Genomic DNA, 20,445 nt, shown 5'->3' on the forward strand with positions numbered 1-20,445 from the left:
CTAAAAACATGCACCTCTGAAAAAGAACCACGAATTTTTTTTTACTATTAATAATTAAAGTATATGAATACTTTTAACCTCTTTTCCCAATTTATTTCTTCAAGTTCAAACTAGAGCAATTTTTGATTACTAAGCCTCCTGGGAAATTGAGGTTTTCAAGGGGAATACTGTCAAATTTATTTTAAAAAATAATCAGTATTCTAAGTGGCTCATTTTCAATATATTTTCTATACTGTTGATTATGGCTGAACTCGAGTATTTTCTAGTGTAAACTACACACAAGGCTTAACAAAGATAGATCTAAATCTACAATCCCTTTTACTGAAACCAATGAAAAATCTATACACAGCAATGAAATTGGCATGCAAATAAAAGAACTGTCAAGACATGTATCCCTAAAAATAAGCCTACAATAACTATTTTAAAGGCTGTGTGTGGTCTCACCCATATATTTTGGCAAGATGCACTTTCTCCAACCGCAGCTAGATTCATCCAAAAGCAGTGGCACTGGAGAGCCTCTGTCTCACCTGTCAAAGTTGAAGAACGTTGTTCCAAAGACCACCATGCGTCCATGGAGAAAAGCCACAGTACTACAGCTGTTATTGATAAGCCGTCTCTAAAGGAGAAAATACTCCAAACAATTAAGCAAATCATTCTTAATAGAGATACAAACAATGTATTAATGTTTAAATAATGAGATGACAAATACCATGCCAGGTATGAAACAGAGAAAATTTCATACACTGGAATACTAAGGAGGGGATCTTTCATAAGTAACATTAACTTGATAGTCTTTTCTATTATCTGATAAAATTTCTATACATTATCAATTCAAAATCTCTAATAGGTTCACTTATTTAAATCTTACAAAACCTCCCTTATAAAACCTCAAAATTCATCTAAATTACTAAGGTCCTAAATCCATCAAAATTGCTAAAGTCTGACAGCTCAGAGCACAGAAGATTAAGATTTATAAACAGAAACCCTAAGTATATTGAAATCTGACTTTTTAAGATGATATCCTAATATCTTTGTCAACCACATTATAAAAGCAGTTTACATTTTTGCTTTAAACTAACCTCCCTAAAGCATATGGATCAATCAGGTAAGCTATAGGTAGGTTAACAAAAATAAAAAGAAACAGCAAGAAAAACAATTACTTTGAAAAGAAAAATACCTCAGTGGAAACTGAAGCCTCAACTTAAGCCCTAATTCAAACTTGGCAATAAAAAACAACTATATATATATATATATATATATATATATATATATATAAGAAATAAAGAAATACACCTGGTTAGGTAAAAAGTTTAAATTCTCATGACAAGTATATCTCATAATTAACTTACTTTTCCAACTAGATCATAATGTCCTTTAACCCTTTTTAATACTGCAACAACTCAATTGAAAAAGAGAGTGTCCTTTTGTGCCTTTTTCAGGAAAGTTAATACCAAAAAGGTTCTCATAAGACAGTTTCACCTACAATCAAGTCTTACTGCACAAAGGCCAAGTTATCACAGTGCTCCAATGTATTATATGATGTCCTACGGTTTAATTTACTATATTCTCCAAGTACAAAGGTTCCAAAGAGATTAGTTTCACTTTTCCCTAGATATATTTAGTACATTAACTACTATAGTTGGGATATTATTTTTCTTTGGTTTTGTCAGTAGCATATTTGATATAAATTTTTATTAAGTGGTAGTATATGTAACATTGCATTGTGGGTAGTAGTTTCCTGCTTTAGCCTAGCCACATCCTCAGCTGTCATATGAGCATATTTCCCTTATTTTCTGCAAGTTCTCGCCTTTTTTTCTTCTTAGAAAAATGACAGCACTAGAAGATGAATTGTTCTAATAATTATAAGAAATATGAATTATTTATACAACTACACTAATATATTACAGATCACTCTGTCCTTTAAAAGGACAAAGTAATACTCATAAAGTGTTAAAGGTCATGTGAAACAATGTGTTACAAATAAAGTAACATAGAGGAAGGAATTAAAAACTATTAAGAAAACAAAATCTCTAATCAGATGCCAATACATCCAACAAATGAGGTGTACTGTATCAGTATAGAACAATGACTTGCCTTGAATGTTAGAGGCTTCAAAGCCACCAGGTAGTCATTAATGAAGATTAATGTCAGTAACTCCTACTAGAACCATAAGAATCTACTTTGAGACTTTACAGAAATGTCAAAACAGAGAAAGAGAAACCAAAAACAAAGCCTGGAGGAGAGAAGGAGGAAAGAAAGGGAAAAGTGAGGGAGGACAGAGAGAGAAGGAGAAAGTTTAGTATTTTCTCTTTGGGCATCCAATTTCCACATAATTTTACATTTAAACAGATAGCTGCTATCTACTAACCAAATGAAGTTGTTCGAACAATTATGGACATGGTGTTGCTCTGGATTTTTACATAATTTAATTAAAACAAACTGAGAAGGAAAAAAAAACAGAAAAAATATTCTCATTACATAAAGTACCACAAAATAACACCCTGTACAAACACACAAAACCAAATACATGCATGTAGTTGTATATATGAACATATACCCTATTAAAATGAAGTAGAACTAATCTCTCATAATCATAATCTAAAGCATTAGTAAAATTATACATATCTTACAAATATAAAAATATTTCAAATCATTAATATAAGGCCAAATAAATGCTATGTAAAGTTAAACAGCTATATATATCCAAAAAAAAACTGTCCAAAAAAATGATCACAAACCAAGTTGAAACAAGAGATTAAGAAAGTTCCTTACTAAAACCACACAATCAGTGAGAACATTTTAAGCTAAATCAGGATTTCTGTAATTTACAAAATCCCTACATCAAACTGTTTGCTCCTATTGTTTTCAATTACAAGAAAAATAGAAGAGTAGTAAATGGAAGTTTAAAACAATCCCCCCAAGAAACCACACACACCAACAGAAATGAGCACAAGATTGATACTAATAAAACTATTGTATTCAAATAGGATAATTAGCTCAGAAAATAAAAAATAATTCAAAAATAACCATGAAGATACATGTCTCATTTAAAACACTTTTTGCAGTATAAATATAAAAAGTTCAACTCATGTTGACAAATTTATTAAATACAAGGTAATGGGGAAGCAAGATAATTGCTTTACTTTCTGAAACTAATTTCAAGTTCAAAGCTATATTTCATTTCCACGGCATGAAAGTACGTAATTTATACAGCCGACCTAAACTTGTTACTTCCTTCAACAGAGCAAATACTAACATATACCCAAAAAGGATGGAGTTTTGAGATCTATGGTTTTCATTTCTAATTTTAAGCATAGTATAAATCCATAATGAAAAGCTTTACTTGCAGTAACTTATCTGAGTCAGTCTCTTCATCACATACAGCGAGTATTATTTCTAATGAAACAAACTGTCAATTATCAATTGTGTACCAGTTATCACTGCTGTTTTAAAATTTTTAACACAAAGTAACACTTGCTCCAAAGACGACATATTTACAATTTAGAAAAAATATACATATATGTGTGGGTAATAAGTATACCGACTTTAAAGCACACAACTTCCTTTTCTCCTGCCAGAATTCAATGGACCTCATAGGATAACAAAGTGCATAATCAACAATATCTATTAAATTCTTATGCAATAAGAGTAATGATCCTGACCAAAAAATTATGTGTAGGACAGTTACCTGCAAAAAGATAACAAGTAGTTAAGGGATACACAGATGTTAAAAATTATTTAAATACATGTAAGTCAATTTGTAGGGCCCAAAGTACACTTAACAACAACAAAAAAAAAAAGTTTAAGGGGCAAATATTTAGCAAAAACTTTGGGTTGTGAGATGTCAAAGAATCCTTCTGCAGAAACTAAAAGTTCGTTCTAAAAGAAGAGCATCTACTTACCATACACACACTACAACAGCTACCTAAATTTTTTCAATGACCTGATTCTGCTATTGTATGTGCATATGGCACTATGTTTGGAAACTCCACAAATTATACGGACAAATCTCTCCTTTAATTTACTCTGGAAATTAATTCAAAATACAGATCACACTGGTACACCTTATTTATGAAAGAGAATAACTGAATAGCTTGCACATTCAATGAAAGCTTTTACTTTTCAATGTAAAACCTGTTTATACACACCACGAGGCATAATAAATCTGTATTGAAAATAAAACACTAAAATATATTTTTGGTTTTCTATCAGTAAAAGTTTATTATGAAAAAGTTCTAGGGTTGGGATAATAAAGGATTGAAGTCATTTTCATGTCTCCCCAGTATATTTTGGGCACATGAAGTTTTTGTAAAGAAACTTATGAACGTGTTTGTACATTTATCTTTATCTAATAAAAACCAAAAGCAGATAATAAACTCTGCTAGGAAGACCAGAAGTGGGAATATTTTGGCTGTAACACCACCCTCAGTGTTTTCTAGCCCCAACCCCATTATACACCCCAAATAATGTTTTGTAATTCACGGTCTCCGCCCACACTCCCAGTCATTTACTTCACGCCACTCCTTGTTACTATCACACTAGGAAGAAGTCTAACATGCAAATTCAGAGTGGCGTGGATAAATGGCAAAAAAAGAAAAAAGAAAAAAGAAAAAAAGCCTAGAAAATTGTTCTGTTCGGCTTTATAATTTTTGTTGAAAAATACCCCATCGCTCCTAACTGATGAAAACAGGAAGCTCTATTCATAAATATGAAATTCTCTGCCTATGATATATAATCATCCTAATAAGAAAATGAGTTCTATACATACATGTCCAAAGGGGCAAAAAAGGAGATAGTTTCCCAAAGATGTTTCCAATTTTCTTCTGAATCAGAATTAGCAAATCGAGACGACTACATACTCTGTCTGTGTGCATTATTCCTTACTACACACAGCATTTTGTAATTTATTTCAAAGCTTCCATTATAAACAAAAACTACAGCTTCTGTTAACCCACTCTATTCTGAGCTTATAAAGCCAGTAACATTGAACATTCTAAGTTATAACATAAGAATTTTACTTTATAGATGTGTAAGATTTGCTATCAAAGGCTCTGTTAAAGTTAACATCCAAATAAATTATTTAAAGAATTATATAGGATAAATTCATTCCCTTGAAAAATCAAAATTACAAGCATAAAAAAAAAAAACTAAGATTCATCCAACAAAGTGTATCAAAATTCTTACCATTCACTTTTTATCAGATCCTCAAACTGGTCATGAGATAAACATATACACAATACAAAAGATACTATTACATTCAATCTTTATTGTAGGAGCCAGCATCTAATATTGATCATACATTAACCAGACAGACATGATTTAGTATTTGTAAAGGAATCTCCAGACTAACACTTTCATGACAGCCAATTACAGTCAAGCCCAGCAAGCAGTTTGCAACCAGACCTTAAGAAAGGTAAACTTTTTTACAATGACTTACAGATTCACAAGTTTAAGAAGACAAGAAAAAGAAAAACAGAAGGACTCAAATCACCCAGCAAATATGAAGCAGACCCCAGAATGTGATACAATCCAAAGATGTAAATTATTGTAAATCATCACTGTTGTTCAGAATTTCACACAGCCTCTTGAGCCAATTTTGTTCTTTTCCACAGACACAATAATGAACTAAATAAAAGGAGGCAAAAAAAAAAAAAATATGGGGGTCAGGGAATAGAAAGGAAAACCTTAACTGCAGAGTTCTGTTCTACAAATGCTTAACCTTACAGGAGTTTGGGCTCCTTCAGCATTTGTATTCTATCCAAATCCTCATGAGTCACAAAAATTAAAAAGCTATATCCTTCTGGATGCCAGGAAGGGCCTTACCACAAGCCTTTTGTCAGAGAGAAAGAGAGAGAGAGAGACAGTGAAAGAGAGAGAGCAAGAGCAAGGGGGGAAAAGCCACAGTGGTAGGCAGTCCCACTTTACTTTGAGTACTGTGAGGTCACAAACCACATGATTCTGTCTCTCCAGTAATAGTGCTTGCAAAAAAAAGGAGTTTTAAAGCTTTTGCTTTTTTGGATTGTGTGAATGCTTCATTCGCCTCACAAACAACCACAGAACCACAAGTGCGGTGCAAACTTTCTCCAGGAGGACAGCAAGAAGTCTCTGGTTTTTAAATGGTTAATCTCCGCAGGTCACTACCAGCCACCGAGACCAACAGAGTCAGTGAGTGCTCTCTAACCACAGTCTATGCAGTAATAGTAGGTCCTTCAAATATTTGCTCATTCTCTTTTTGTTTTGTTTCCTTGCTTTTCACATGTTACCAGCTACATAATTTCTTGACAGAAAAAAATAAATATAAGTCTATGTACTCCAGGCATACTGTAAAACTAAAACAAGGTTTGGGTATGGTTTGTATTTTCAGTTTAAGGCTGCAAGCAGAATTTACAACAGAGGGTACAAGTTCTATCTGGAAAAAAAAGGAGGGACTATGGCATCAAACAGCCTCTTCAGCACAGTGACACCATGTCAGCAAAACTTCTTTTGGGGTAAGTGTTATCATATTTTAAAATACTATGAGAGATGAACCTGTTAAACAAAAAGGTATGTTTCTTGGATAAACTGCTAGCTTTTCTGGCTAACGTTGTATGATACTAAAGGTTATGATAATACTGCTATTTTGTTGCACTAAAAACTGAAAAATGAAATTGCTGTACATATTTGCATTTGGCATCTGTAACTTATCTACTTCTCAGAGTAATGACTTGAAATAGAAAAAATTACATTATCTCACATTAGTCAAAATGTTTTCTAGAGCTGTAGAAATCAGGCAGTTAAAGAACAGTAAAGGAAAGTTTAATATTCTCATTTAACCCTCACTGCAATAAAATGAGACACTAAATTAATCAAAGTATTATGAAGTATTCACCCTGGCAGCTCCCTATATTTGAGCAAACTTCAAAAAGGAAGCAATTTTACAAAATAACAGACCACAGAATTATCTCGACATTATGCTCTACCATTATGCTCTACTGCAGAAATAAACCTGCAGCACAGTTAACATTTTACCCAGCTCAACTAAAAGAAATCTATTTGTACTTTTAAACTGCATCATAAGTGCGCAAGTTTGTTTCTAAACAACTTTATATAATTCAAGCATATATTCATATACAAAACTATAAGCATGTAAAAGCCATTTTTGAAAGCTCTTTATACTTACTCAGGACATCCATGATACTAAGAAGTTCACAGAAGTCTCCAAAAACTTAAATATAATTATATTTTTCTACATAATTTTAATTTTACATCTACACATTATTATCCACATGGAAAACTTGTTGTAAACACACGGCAAATGTTGAAATGTCTAGCGTTCTTTTAATCATATTCTTGGACCTACCAAAATGAATACCATTTAGTCTCATGAAAAATAAAACTACGTAAGGATACCCTGCATGATTTTTAAAAGCCATACCTATTAAATCATGCTGAACTTTGAAAGAAAACAGGCATAAAATAGTCCCTTAATATTCAATTTCAAATTAGTGTTGATACACAAAAGTAAACTACTTCAATATTCATCAGCTGACATAGTATTATAGTAAAATATCTAAACACTTACAAGATTTTCTTTATGACGTCCAACATGTCCCAACTACAAGGCAAGTTTATAAAATTTTCCTTTATCCTTTAAAATAAATCCTTTTGCTGTGTATACCTGCATTAACTTTGCTTTATAACTTACAACTAACGATTGGAGTTTCCTTTACTCCTCCTACTTCACACATTTTAACTGGCTACCAGAGGATCAGTCTTAGTTTAGGTCAAAGAGAAATAATTAAACCTGAAGGAGAAAAATGGTTTCTCTTAAAAAGGTAAGGAAATGCAGTTTGTATTTTACCCCAAAAAATGTAAAATTGCTGTAGTGACTCCCTCAGTAGTTGGAAGTGGGCCCCCTCAGTTACAACACATACGATATAATAATCACAGATTATTTTTTTGAAACGTAATGGTAGATAATAAACATTACTCTAAAAATTTCTCCATTAAGGAAGGAGAACATATATACAACTAGGCTGCATTACAGTCCCTATTATAGTTACAGCTTACACATGGTAACTTTTGCTGTTCCTACACGAGATAAGGAAAAAAATAGTTAAAACTATTGCTATATGAAGGAATAACTTGAAACAGGCATGTCAAGCAGTTAACTTATTCTTTCACAATATTACTATTTGAAAAAAAAATACATTTTTCTAACCAGATGGGGAGCAACACAAGTTTCAAAGAGTACTTCAGCATTAGAAGCAAAGACATTAATACTGTCACAAATATGTTAAAATGCTCTTTATCCTGTCTTATGAGAGGTCTAATATTTCCGTGACATCCTTAATAACTATTTCTACAGTAGTTTCCAAAACCTGACCAAGTATCTAAATGAGGCATAATAGTAAACTAAATAGATAAAGATCATCTATCGTAGGTCATATATTTTTAGACATCATAATTAATTCTTCCTCTTCTAAAGAGTAGGGGTTAGCCTCTCCCACCCCCAAATAGTATTTCAGCACCTGGAAAACGATGAACCCACTGTACCAAACTAATTATAAGTGTGTAGTGAACATTATGTATAGGTTGTCATCACACTACAAACATTTCCCCAGCCCATAATCTATTTGAAGTCTAAAACCTCACTTTGGGCCTTAAATTCTTATAAATGATAATCAAAACAACCTAATGAAAAATCAAAAGTGTGTGCCCCAATGTTGTAAAATAACTTTTCTGTAATTTGGACTTTTCCTAGATGAGGCACAAAACACACGCTGACCAATTGGCTCACCTCACTGAGTGAAAAGTGTGTGTGTGAGAAAGACAGAGACAGAGACAAAGATTTTCAGTGTCCTTGCTCTCTCAGCAACGATTTATCTTGAATTAAACAAGAACTTTCAATCTCATTATTCAAAATCTATCCATTATTTATAATAAATAAAGTCTGTTGAAAATAACATATCTGACTCCTGGAGTATCTTACAATGAAGAACTTATTTATGACAATATACCAGCTGATTAAATTTCTACATAAAGCTTTTGTAACTGACCATAGTAACTGAACATGATGTATAAACACTGATTCCAAAATAATAGCTCTGGTCCATATATCAGTAACCTTATAGTTACAAGATCTAATAATGTCAAAGCGTTATAACTTGCTTCTAACAGCTAAATACGAAAAGCCAGGGAGACAATTTAAAAGTCAAGAACATACACAGAAGAGCACTCCAACATATATTAAGTTAAAAGCGCCAATATAATTCCCAAAGACTCATAAATTATTTTAAATTATAATAACCCTAACTTTACATGAAAAACTGTTAAATACTTATGTTTAAATTTTAAAAATATTTTAAAATGCAAAAGATTTAAAAGAAATCACAGAAAAATATTTTGTTAGCCTGTATGAATCTCAGGACAGTCTCCAGATCACAATCATGAGGAAGGCATGAAATATACATGATAACATTATGATACATTTTAGTTATTCTAAAAGAATAAAAATTAATCTATTCAATTACACCCTTCTAACTAATCACTGATAGTTTGACTTGTTTAAATCAGTCATGCTAAAGTTAAATTCAGTAAGATAGAAATGTTCCAGTTTGTTAAAAGAACACTGAAATATTTGATGGTTAAATAAACTGCAGAGGGAGGAAAAAACTAACTCATTGAAGGCACTAAGATTTTATCAAACACACAGAATTAATCTTTATTGAATAGAACCATTCACAAATCAAAACTCACTGTACTTCAATACTTTCAAGCAGCGCTAATCAATTACAAACCTTTTCTAGTGCTTCAAAACTCATGTGCTTTCAATTTTATACACTGGTGGTCTTCAAGTACTGTATTGGGGCTGAGTTAAGACATTCTGTATCACAACTTTTTTTTCAACAAATATCCATCTAGAGGGCTTTTTTTTTTTCCCTCTCTAGAGCTGCTCACATGAAAACTGTGGTAATATTTTTATACTGTACTTCTTTGTTGAAGCTAAAGGTTAGGGGTTACCTAAATACCTCAACTGTATATACAAAAAAGGGAAAAGGTAAGTATTCATATAAAAAAATCCAATGGGACTGGATTATTTATTTTTGCATTTCCTATGATTAATGATGCACCCGTACCTACTCCAAAACTGATGGCAAACAGGGTAACATCTCAAATTCCTGTCCAAAGCACACAAATATCAACCTTCCATGCTGTTCTAACCCTTGTTCCAGGAGACTAAAATGTGACAACTCTAAGTCAATAGTGAGGTCATGCAAAAGCTCCTCAAAAGCAGTAAGATTGCAAATGCTATTACCTAACAAAAGACTTTAACATAGAGGTTTTGCTGGAACAACCTACCTCTAGAATGTCTCTTTAAAAACATTACACATATGGTCAAATAGACAAAAATTATTATTTGCAGAAAGGAAATTTTGTTATTTGCAAATAACAAAATTGTAAATGTAACAAAGCATAACTATTTTTTCTAGTCATTTAGCATTCAAGACTTATTATTAAACGGGTGCTAGTAAAACCAATGCTAATTTAGGCAGACACATCCCAACAGGTTACCTGAATGCATTATTTTTTACTTTTATACCAAGGAATTCCAGTGAAAAAAACTACAAAAAAAAAAAAAAATCTGTCCCTGAACTCCACTAATAACAATAAACTCCAATAGTCAGTATTTTCTAAAGAGCAAAATATTCTAAGCTGCCTCAAGTATAAGGAAAATCCTCATGAAATCTAAAATGTTTACTATTTTAAAACAAATATTTAGAAAAGGAAGTCTCATATAATTAAAATATACACCTTAGTACAATATACTGCCATTTCAAAGATTATGGAATTCAGTGGATATGTGTTTTGATTAATGTGTTAAAACTGAAAAAATAATGGGGAAATTCTATACCTTACTCAAAGGGAATTTCCTTACAATTGTCACCACAGTTGACCACAAGCTTTTGTCCACTCAACAGCAAACATATAAAAACAGGCTATACACATTCTCACGTAACTTTTTAAAGATCTGTACAAAAAAACTGAGATTAAATGTTCTTTTATTACTACATATGTAGTATCTTCACCTTACGTTGAATTCTTAGGAATTTTCTCCCCTTTATAATATTTTTTTAAGAACCTAGGATTCAAGGTTTGGAACGGTAGTAGTAGAAGGATGGATGTTAAGTAAGACCATCTCAAACATTTCAGGTGTTTGTTGTTATTGTTCAAACAGGATGTTAACTCTAAAGCATTCTTTTCATAAATACGCTTTATTTGACTAGAAAATAAAAACCTCATCATTTACCAGTATATATAAAACAATTCCCAAATAAAATTAGCTGTAGAATTAAGAGTCCTTTAAAGGCTAATTGCTACAAAGCATTTGATATTTGCAGTGAAAAAAAAAAATCATTTATTAACACATCACCTATCAATACACTATATTCTTGTTAATACTCACAAATTCAACATCAAATATATATTTAAGGACCAAAAATCATAACAAATGTGATTTTGGTTCTAGTAAAAAGAGGATAAATGTTAATCTTGATTGGTGCTTTTCATTTTTTAAATCAATTGCCCAGAAGCAATTCTGCACCATATAGATACATTACGTAAATGCATTTTTAGTAGTATTTAAGATACTTTAAAATTATTATATTGATAATATAATAAATCTGCCAAGAAAATCTGCCAAGTTAACATTATTCTCAGACATGTATTTAAGATTAGTGTGGCAATTAGCTTAAATGCTGTTATCTACACTATTTCTATTGCCATCCCTTAAGAAATTACATGTGAGTTACACTAGAGAGATGACATTCTTAACAAGGCACAGCTAAATATCCTGTGCCAGGCAAATAATTTTTACCACAAAATCAAATAAATGAATTTTACTTTACCTTTCATTTAACTTTTTTTTACATCTATAGTAGCTACTAAAATCATTATGCCATCAACAATTACATAAAAGACTAAGTTTAAAACTCAAAAATTTACACATTTATTGGTTCCTCTAAAATTTATATGAACCATGAGTATGCCAAGTGATGGTTTACGTATTCCTTATAGGCAGATGTCTTACAATTAAATCCATTTTGTGGTTCAGTATAAGCAAAAAGTAATAGTAAAATAATAATAAAGGAAAAAAATGCTAGCCAAATCACAATTAACGATCATCAATAAGGTTTTAAGAACCAATATATACACAGTCTCTTTGGAAAAATGAGAATAATGATGTTGTGGTATTCCACAGAACTTTGTATGAACATGGACATATTTTTATACAGAAACGAAATATATAACTTAAATCTCTTTCAATTATTAGTCCGCTCAAAATTTTAATACTATACGCATTTGCATGTGCATACAAATGTATCCACATAAGTGACTACGGAAGATAATGATTGTAAACAAAGAAAAAAAAATTGTAAATTATTTAACTAACCTATTGTTTGTAGTTCTTTTGTGAGAGCTAACCAAATCCTTCTCCCATATATACTAACAAAGAAATGTCAAACTGTAAAACCATTAACAGCAAGAAGACATCCCAAGCTATTGGGAAATTCAAGATAAAAATAACCAAAACTACACTTGTAAGACCTAAGGACATTACTTTTCAGTTATAAACTTAAAATAACTAAACACTTATTATCAGTTAAGCAAATTATTAGTTCACAAAGGTAAATATGAATGAACTAATCTGTTAACAGATACCTATTTACAGACATTCTCTCAAAGAACAAGTCTGGCTTGGAGATAAACAGGTATATTTTCTATATATTTACTCACTGCATATTTAACCTGGGTAAATAAATTAGGCATTCTCATTTTTACTTATTTTGTTTCAGCAGTAACCATAATTAATTCTACTTTTAAATTTCTCTACTGAACTTCACAATCTAAACTTCAGATTTCCAGATTAATCTTTAAGTGGAAAGGTATCATTATTTCTATCAAATGATTAAAAATTACTTAAAATAATTATCTAGGCAAAGTGAATTCACTGCAAAGCTATAAAGATAAAAAAGTGCTATATTTTATAATTAATATTTTAATCTACTGGTTTTACTGTATTAGTGTAACTTGGTCCTAGAAAATGGACATATATGTATCCAAAAGATACAGGGCAGAGATTCCCTTTAATTAATAATTTTACTACAAGATTTTTTTTTGTAAATATAGTTCAAAGATAACCTATTTAAGAAAAGTGAATTCTCAATTTCATAAAATCCTACCACATTATAGAAATCTGCACTATTATTATGGTATATTACTATGTTATACACAGTATAGAAAGAAAACTCTTTAAGTTAATAACCTACATTATATCGTCAGTATGTTTACCATAACATGGATACTATAAAAGTATATAAGCATTTCATACTAAAGACTCTTATCACCCAATTTGAAATATTAGAACAATATAAGAAAATATCGGACAATATAAGAAAATTAGGACAATATAAGACAAAACTTCCATTACGACAATAATATCCTAACATTAGGCAAGATAACTGGTTAAAAAAGGTAATCCAGTAGGATTAATTTTTATTAACCTCTCATGAAATCTGTAAAGCTTTTAAAGTAATTCAGTTTTTGATAAAAATGCAGAAAAAATGCTACTGCTCTTCTTCAGTACAAAATGAAAATATTTAAGAAGATAATCCATAAAGCAGATAGTACTTATACAATGAACCATATATAGTACCTTCGTAAAGCAATATAAACATAAAAGTTAAAATAATCCAAACCTTTGATCATTAAATCCTCCTCCTCTCCATAATAGAAACTCCTTTTTTTCATATTATTAAAACTTCAGTGTTCACACAGAATTCTTTACATTCCCCAAGTTGTTAAAACTAAACGCAATACACTATGTTCTTGCTCTCTCTCTCCAATACCCCCCTTACCTCCCTCCCTGTCTCTTTCAGTCTCTTTATCTTAGCAGGAAAACCTACGTTTTCAAAACATTTTGCCACTAGCATCCACCTAATTTTAAAACTGTCATTATCTAAGCTAGATAGGGTCAACCAGTACTGCCAGAAGAATACCATTCTTGATTTAGTAATAAAAATTTAACAGTACACTTCCTTTATAAAAAGCACAAGCACATTGCAGAATATTTTAGTGTACCAATAGGACCAGAGAAAAACATATAAAGACATTTTTTTTTAATTACCATTCACAGAATCCAGAAAGAAAACTGGGCCATATACAGATTAGGCTTATTTTTATTTTCATAACTTATTTTTATAAAGATAATGACAAATCAGAATATATTAAGAAACATTTAAATAACTTTTTTTTTACAAGAGTGAAATACTTGGCTTAAATTGCCAAATTATAAATAATTAGTAAATGATTAAACCACTTTATATTTATACATTTATTCTATACGTAAAAAAATTTTACTGAGATGTTCAAACCATTTTCTTGGCTATGAAATAAAATCATGTGCTCCAATAAATAACGTTAAAATATTTTTCATCAAATATTTATTTACAAAGTAATTATATATTACAAGTACAAAATAAGATTTTCTACAATGAAACTATATTAACATATGTAACTTAAATTTGCCACCTTGATTTAAATCTTAATCAGCCAAATACATGATCAATTCATTGCATTTCCATTATCCAAAAAATATCTAATACCCTCAAAGCGGTTTTAAAGGAAACTATACATCATCATATTATTATAAGCTAACAAATATATTTTTTGAAAACTGGCTGTGAAAATGTGATCTGAAAACTTATATATAAACTTAAAGTAAACTTACATACTCAAACATATTAAATGAACAAGAAAACAGCAAACATACGAATGAAATAATATTCTACCTAGCAAGAGTAACATATTAAAAAGCCAACCCTAATCACAAGAGAAATACATATGCTTTTTTAAATACATGCTTAAGTTAATGCTTTTAAATACACATTTGACTTTTGAACTGTTCAAATGAACAGATAACATCCCAGTGACTACAGAATTTTCTTCTAAACTGGCAAAACTAAAAAAAATTAAAAATTTTTAAAAATAAAAATAAATCACATCTAATCCTTAATATTGCAATTACACTGTTTGACATTTTCTTTAATCATAACAGTCCCATTTATTGTAAACTGGCCGGAAAGGCTTGCCCATTTCATTTTTTCCTGTACATACCTCTTCCTTATCAATTATGGTGTATCTTCAGCATTCGAAGAAAAAAAAAAAGGCTTCACAACTTTAACTGAGTGTAAAACACATCGTTAAATCAATATACACAGGGCTACTTTAAAAATATTCATTTCTAGAAGGCCAGAAAATCTTCTTACTATTTTTTAAGCTGATGCATCTACACATAGAAAGCAACTTTTAGTAAGTTCTTTTGCTACGCCATAATGATCTGCTCCAGGAACTCAAGGGTACCTAAAACAACGGACTACCTGTTCTAGCCATGCTTAGGAATGTGTCCAAATCATTTTTATTGATTTAACCTTTATAGGAATGCTACATATCCTCAGAGCAAAACATTTTGAATGTATTTATAATATGACACACTTCTGAGAAACCATGAAAAAGAAAGCTAAAAACAAATCTAGATACTCCTCCACCCTTAGTTGTTATGGGTTTATGTTTTTTTAAAACAGTATCAACAGATCTAAATATTAAATAATTCTATGTAGGAAAACTTACTTTGGCACCACTGTAAGTAGAAATAAAAATTTATTTTGGAAAAAAGGTACATTTAAATAAATTCTAACTTTAAGGAATAAAATGCCTGACTTGACAATGATGTCACATCTACAAATTTTAGCGGACTCTAAATAGTCATTTTCATATTCTAGCTACACATTAATCATTGAACCTACAAACATATCAAACTTAAAGAATTCCGTCCTTATTGAATAAACTAAGTTGTACTCTAGTTTACATTCTGAGAGTTTACAGAGAAAGTTCTGTGTTACCTATCTCTCTAGCTTTCTACAAGTGGTACTTTATTAATGGCTTCAGCAGCTAATGCCTGCATTAGTTACGTTTGCCAAATAATAATTCACAATATTATGCTTCCTCATATTATAGTCCATCATTCGTTAACTTGAACCTCACCTCTAAAGAAGTTATACTTTCACTGCAAACTGTTCTCTTAAAAAGGCAAACAACTTTTGAGCATTTCCAGATGTAGTACTCCAAAAAAAAAGAAAAATCAAAGGCAAATTCTCAAAGAATTCTAAAATTATTAATAAAAATGTAGTATAACTCGAGTCACTGCTTATTACTTCAATGATATCCATAAGTTTAAGAGCTGAATATACTATACATCAAATTAAGAAACATATGATAGATTTCAGGTAGCTGCCAGTAGATAAAACCACCAAGCACAGTTCAGTGTGAGACAAGATTCTACTGAACTGCAATTTCTGAAGCTCTGACAATTACTGAACATGCAAGAATAAAATGATAATGTTATCTTTTTTCAAATAGCTAACTTTTCTTCCGGGTAATATAAATTTGGGTTTGGCTACATTATTTTCATTTTGTCATTAGTTTTTTATAAAACATCCAAGCATGCATGTGATTATGCTAAACCAAAATTAAAATAATTTATATGCAGCCTACTCTCTGGAGCAGGGTTGGGACTAGAGTGAGGCAAGCAGGCATCTTGGGCAAATGTTTAAGGAGGTTGTGCACAACCCTGAAAAATGAGTGCCTCCTTAAATGTTATACCCTAGACACTTGGCTTGCCTCACCCTAGGCCCAGGTCCTGCAGGGAAGCACACAAGTATCAACCATTTCATGAGACATATTCTAAGGGAGGATATCATAAAACATAGAAATATGGTAATATAAGAATATTAAAAATTAGAATATATGTTTAACAGCCTGATTTATAGTTTTCTTTATAAAGAAGAATCCACTGGAACTTAAATGTAAACAAACATTTAAAAAACAATCACATCATAAGGAGTAATTTCAGTTTACACATGGCATAGTTGACAAATTTTCTTAAAAAGAGACTTTTATTTGCCATACATACCTTTCTAGGAAACTCAGTGGCCTTATTACTTGACAATAATGCTTTCAAAAAAAAAAGGACTGAGCGAGTATGCTCCCTTAAAGGGCCCATAGTGTATACACTACTTGCTACAGCCCAGTGGCACCCACATCAGACTGATCAACAGAATCACCTGAGGAATAGGTCTTGGGAAGGAAGGAGAGACAAGAGGGGCTTGGGAATTTTTTTTTTTTTAAACAAAGCTCTACAAGTAACTTAGCCAAGTTTGGGAGCCAATAGAGAGCCAACTTTTAACCCCAGAGATAAACTAAAGGCAAGATGTATATACAAAATATGTACATTTCCAAATTGTTTCTCCCCTAAACATTTGTAAAGCTATTCACAAGAAAGAAAACACTAAAATTTCAGTTACTTTTCTTCCCTTTCTTCTAGTGTAGATATTCGTCAATGAGGACATGTCCTACAAGCAATTACTAATAAGAAAGAGAAAGTCAAGAGCATAGATAATTTAGTAAGATGAATACAACCAAAAATATGAATATTTTTTCTTTTAGGTTCAAATAGCTATTCCAGTATATAATTAATCTATTCTAAAAACTTAATATTTTAAACTTCAAATATATTTAATTAAGATTTTTATGTATTTTAAGAAAATATATGTAATTAACATAACTCCTAAGATTTTTAGAGTATGCTTGAAACTGTATTTTGTTTTTGTTACCTTTTCTTTGTTGACTGTTTATTGTGTCAGGCACTGTGCTAAACCCTTTATAAACATTCTTTCCTTTAATTCTCAGAACTCCCTTATATGAAATGGGAATTATAATTATTTACAGATGAGGAAAGTGAAAATGAGGTAATAAAACCTGCCAACACAGTTGAAGAGCAGAGATTCAAACCCAAGCTTTCTCACTCTCCATAATCGCCTAAATAGTGGTATACACAACCTTCATGAAGCTACTTCCTCATCCCAGTTGCATCTCTAAAGCTATCAATTCTCAGAAACATCATTAACTTAGCATTATTAAACTACCAAAATACAAAAAGAGAGAGAATCTCTGAGACTCCAAATTCTCCCAAAGTATATCTTTAATATTAGTCAGTGAGAACCAGAGATTAAGAAAAAATGAAACTGAAGAGTATATAAAGGGATAAGTTTTAGGTCATATTTGACCAGGAAATGAAGGTTCCAAGGAATTAAATAATTCTTACCCAATCATCATAATCAATAATCTTATTCAATGTCCACACCACACAGTATATATGCTTCATGTGATACGAAAATACCATTTAGGAGTTAAAAATTCCACTGTTACATCAAACACAAGGAATTTATAATCCTCATTTGTAAAATTTTTAGAACAATAATGATTTCAGTCATGGCCTTTATGTCAGTCTGCTCTGGAGTCAAATCCTAGTTTCTGTAATAATCCATAAGGTTCCCTTTACCATGGTCTTACTGTCCTTACCAAAACAAGGTTATACACCCACATTCATGCTAAGTGAACAAGGCAACCTTAATTCCTAAATCTTAATTTCTTATTATAATTTCTTAAATTCTTATTCACTTAAATCTTTGAAATTCCCAAAGATCCACTGATAAAGGTACATTTTCTTTGCCTACCAAAGAGATTGCATACATAATTCTAGGAAATAACTCTTTGATGTGTATTATTATTCCTCCCAATTTCATCCACAGCCATTTTCTCCACTAGTATTAAAAACAAAAATTCTTACAGAAGCCACAAAAGAGTTCTAGCCACCTTTTTTCTGTCAAAGGATAGGAATAAAACTGTAATATTATATTACTCAGTCTGTATGGATCCAGTGAGAAAAGAAGCCCTAGCCAGGAACCACAGGTCATGGTACGTAGATGAAACATGTACTCAAACAAAAAAAAAAAAAAAAAACTGGAGACAAAAGAAAGCAATTTAAATATCTGCAAATTTCAAGACACTTCTCCAATCATTTTTAATTTGGTACATAATGTTTTAATGATCACACCAAATAGCTTTAATAAGGTAGAGCAAGATAGAATCACTCATTAAAATGAACTAAGTATATACGCAGGTATGAAATCCTACATACAACACTTTAGTAAAGGAAGCATGCAACTTCATATCCTATCTGGCAATGGACAAGAAGACAGAAAAAGATCTGATCAAAAACAAAGGCTGATAGGGGAAGATGCTTCACTGGCTTTAGCCTAAATTCTACAAATATTCATGCTTCTTTCATCAGAAGTCACTGAAAAGATGTGAGAAGAGAAGACAAAAGGTTTTAGGTGCAGCCAGAGGAATCAACTAATGAAAAAGAGAATACATTTAAGAATGACATGGTGATTTACCAGTCCTTAATCTAGTAAGAAAAAGCTGGGCCAGAATGTGAAAAAACAGGGCTAAATTGAAGAGAGATTACAAAGAAACCAGCAGCAGAGTTTGGCAACTGTGGCTGGGAGAAGCAAGGAACAGGAAAAGGAGACTGCAGCCTAGGAGAGGATGCTGGTGTTGCTGGTGGTTAGAAGAAAATTAGGGGAGGGTAAACTAGGAAGAGTGTTGTGTTTGTCATTATTCAAGTTGTGCTTAGTGGAAGAAAAAAAATGATCCTCATTATAAACAACACAGTCTCAATTCTTTGGTTGTACAAGGGTGCGCATGTTATCACAGAAATTCAAAATGGTAATAATCATTATGTTTGGATAATAGAATTATGAAGGACTTTTTAATATTTGCCAGTATTTTTCAACATATATATATACAAAATAATTTTATATATAAAGTAATTTTAAAAACTTAGTGGACAGTATGTTTTAATGTTTAACATCAAACCCATACAACAAATTTGGTAATGATGTTGGTGTTTTATCCCCATGCTCAAGTTGTAAGAAATAGGGCAAATTCCTACAATTAAAAACAATTTTGATGGGGGAGAATCAGTTTCATGAAAATCATAGAATCTCATAAAAATGATACACCTAGCCAGGGTTTTAGTGTTAAGTTGAAATTCCAGTTACACCAATTATTCTTATTGTGAGGAGCACCAGGTAATGAACTAAAGTGTTGAATTACCATATTCTACACCTGAAGGTAATATAACACTGTGTTAACTACGTGCAATTAAAGCAAAAATTTAAAAATATATTAAAATTAAAATAAAATAAAATAATTCGTTACATCACTTTTAAAACCTTGAGCAAGCTATTTAAGCTCCCTGTGTCTCAATTTCTTCAACCATAAAGATATGTACCACCTACCTTGAAATTTTCTGTTAGAACTAAGTAAGATAAACACATGTAAAATGTCTACAACCCAATCAGGAAGTCACTGCAGTTATTACATATGTATTATCAACTTTCCAATCCTGAAATCTTCTTACAAGTCTGACTACTCTGTGGCATGGTCCACAGATGAGCAGCACCTGAAAGCTTGCATTAAAATTCAGAACCTCAGGCTCCA

General features: G+C 31.3%; 2 protein-coding genes across 24 annotated transcripts in view; one reads left to right on the top strand and one right to left on the bottom strand.

Moving 5' to 3' along the window:
• Window positions 1-20,445, bottom strand: part of SUPT3H (SPT3 homolog, SAGA and STAGA complex component) — a 605,022-nt gene that overhangs the window by 542,812 nt on the left and 41,765 nt on the right. Inside the window, exon 2 of one of the 13 annotated variants that reach the window (XM_049092130.1) lies at window positions 445-527. The exons of 11 other annotated variants lie outside the window; for them this stretch is intronic. Coding sequence is in view for 1 of the 2 variants with exons in the window: in XM_049092127.1 (XP_048948084.1) it covers window positions 528-565 (38 nt within the window). In the remaining variant the exon portion in view is untranslated. Of the gene's footprint in view, window positions 1-444; window positions 617-20,445 lie in introns of all 13 variants that reach the window. One more of the 13 variants, XM_049092127.1, reaches the window with a different exon arrangement.
• The window catches only part of RUNX2 (RUNX family transcription factor 2), a 326,022-nt gene continuing 311,522 nt past the window's right edge, over window positions 5,946-20,445 (top strand). For 5 of the 11 annotated variants that reach the window (XR_004804105.2, XR_004804104.2, XM_035697533.2 and 2 more), the window contains exons 1-2: window positions 5,947-6,165; window positions 6,365-6,488. Coding sequence is in view for 9 of the 11 variants with exons in the window: in XM_035697533.2 (XP_035553426.2) it covers window positions 6,028-6,165; window positions 6,365-6,488 (262 nt within the window). In the remaining 2 variants the exon portion in view is untranslated. Of the gene's footprint in view, window positions 6,166-6,364; window positions 6,489-20,445 lie in introns of all 11 variants that reach the window. The other 6 variants (XM_035697526.2, XM_035697527.2, XM_035697529.2 and 3 more) reach the window with 5 other exon arrangements.

The sequence above is a fragment of the Canis lupus genome, chromosome 12 (assembly GCF_003254725.2).
Source record: "Canis lupus dingo isolate Sandy chromosome 12, ASM325472v2, whole genome shotgun sequence".
NCBI lineage: Eukaryota > Metazoa > Chordata > Mammalia > Carnivora > Canidae > Canis > Canis lupus.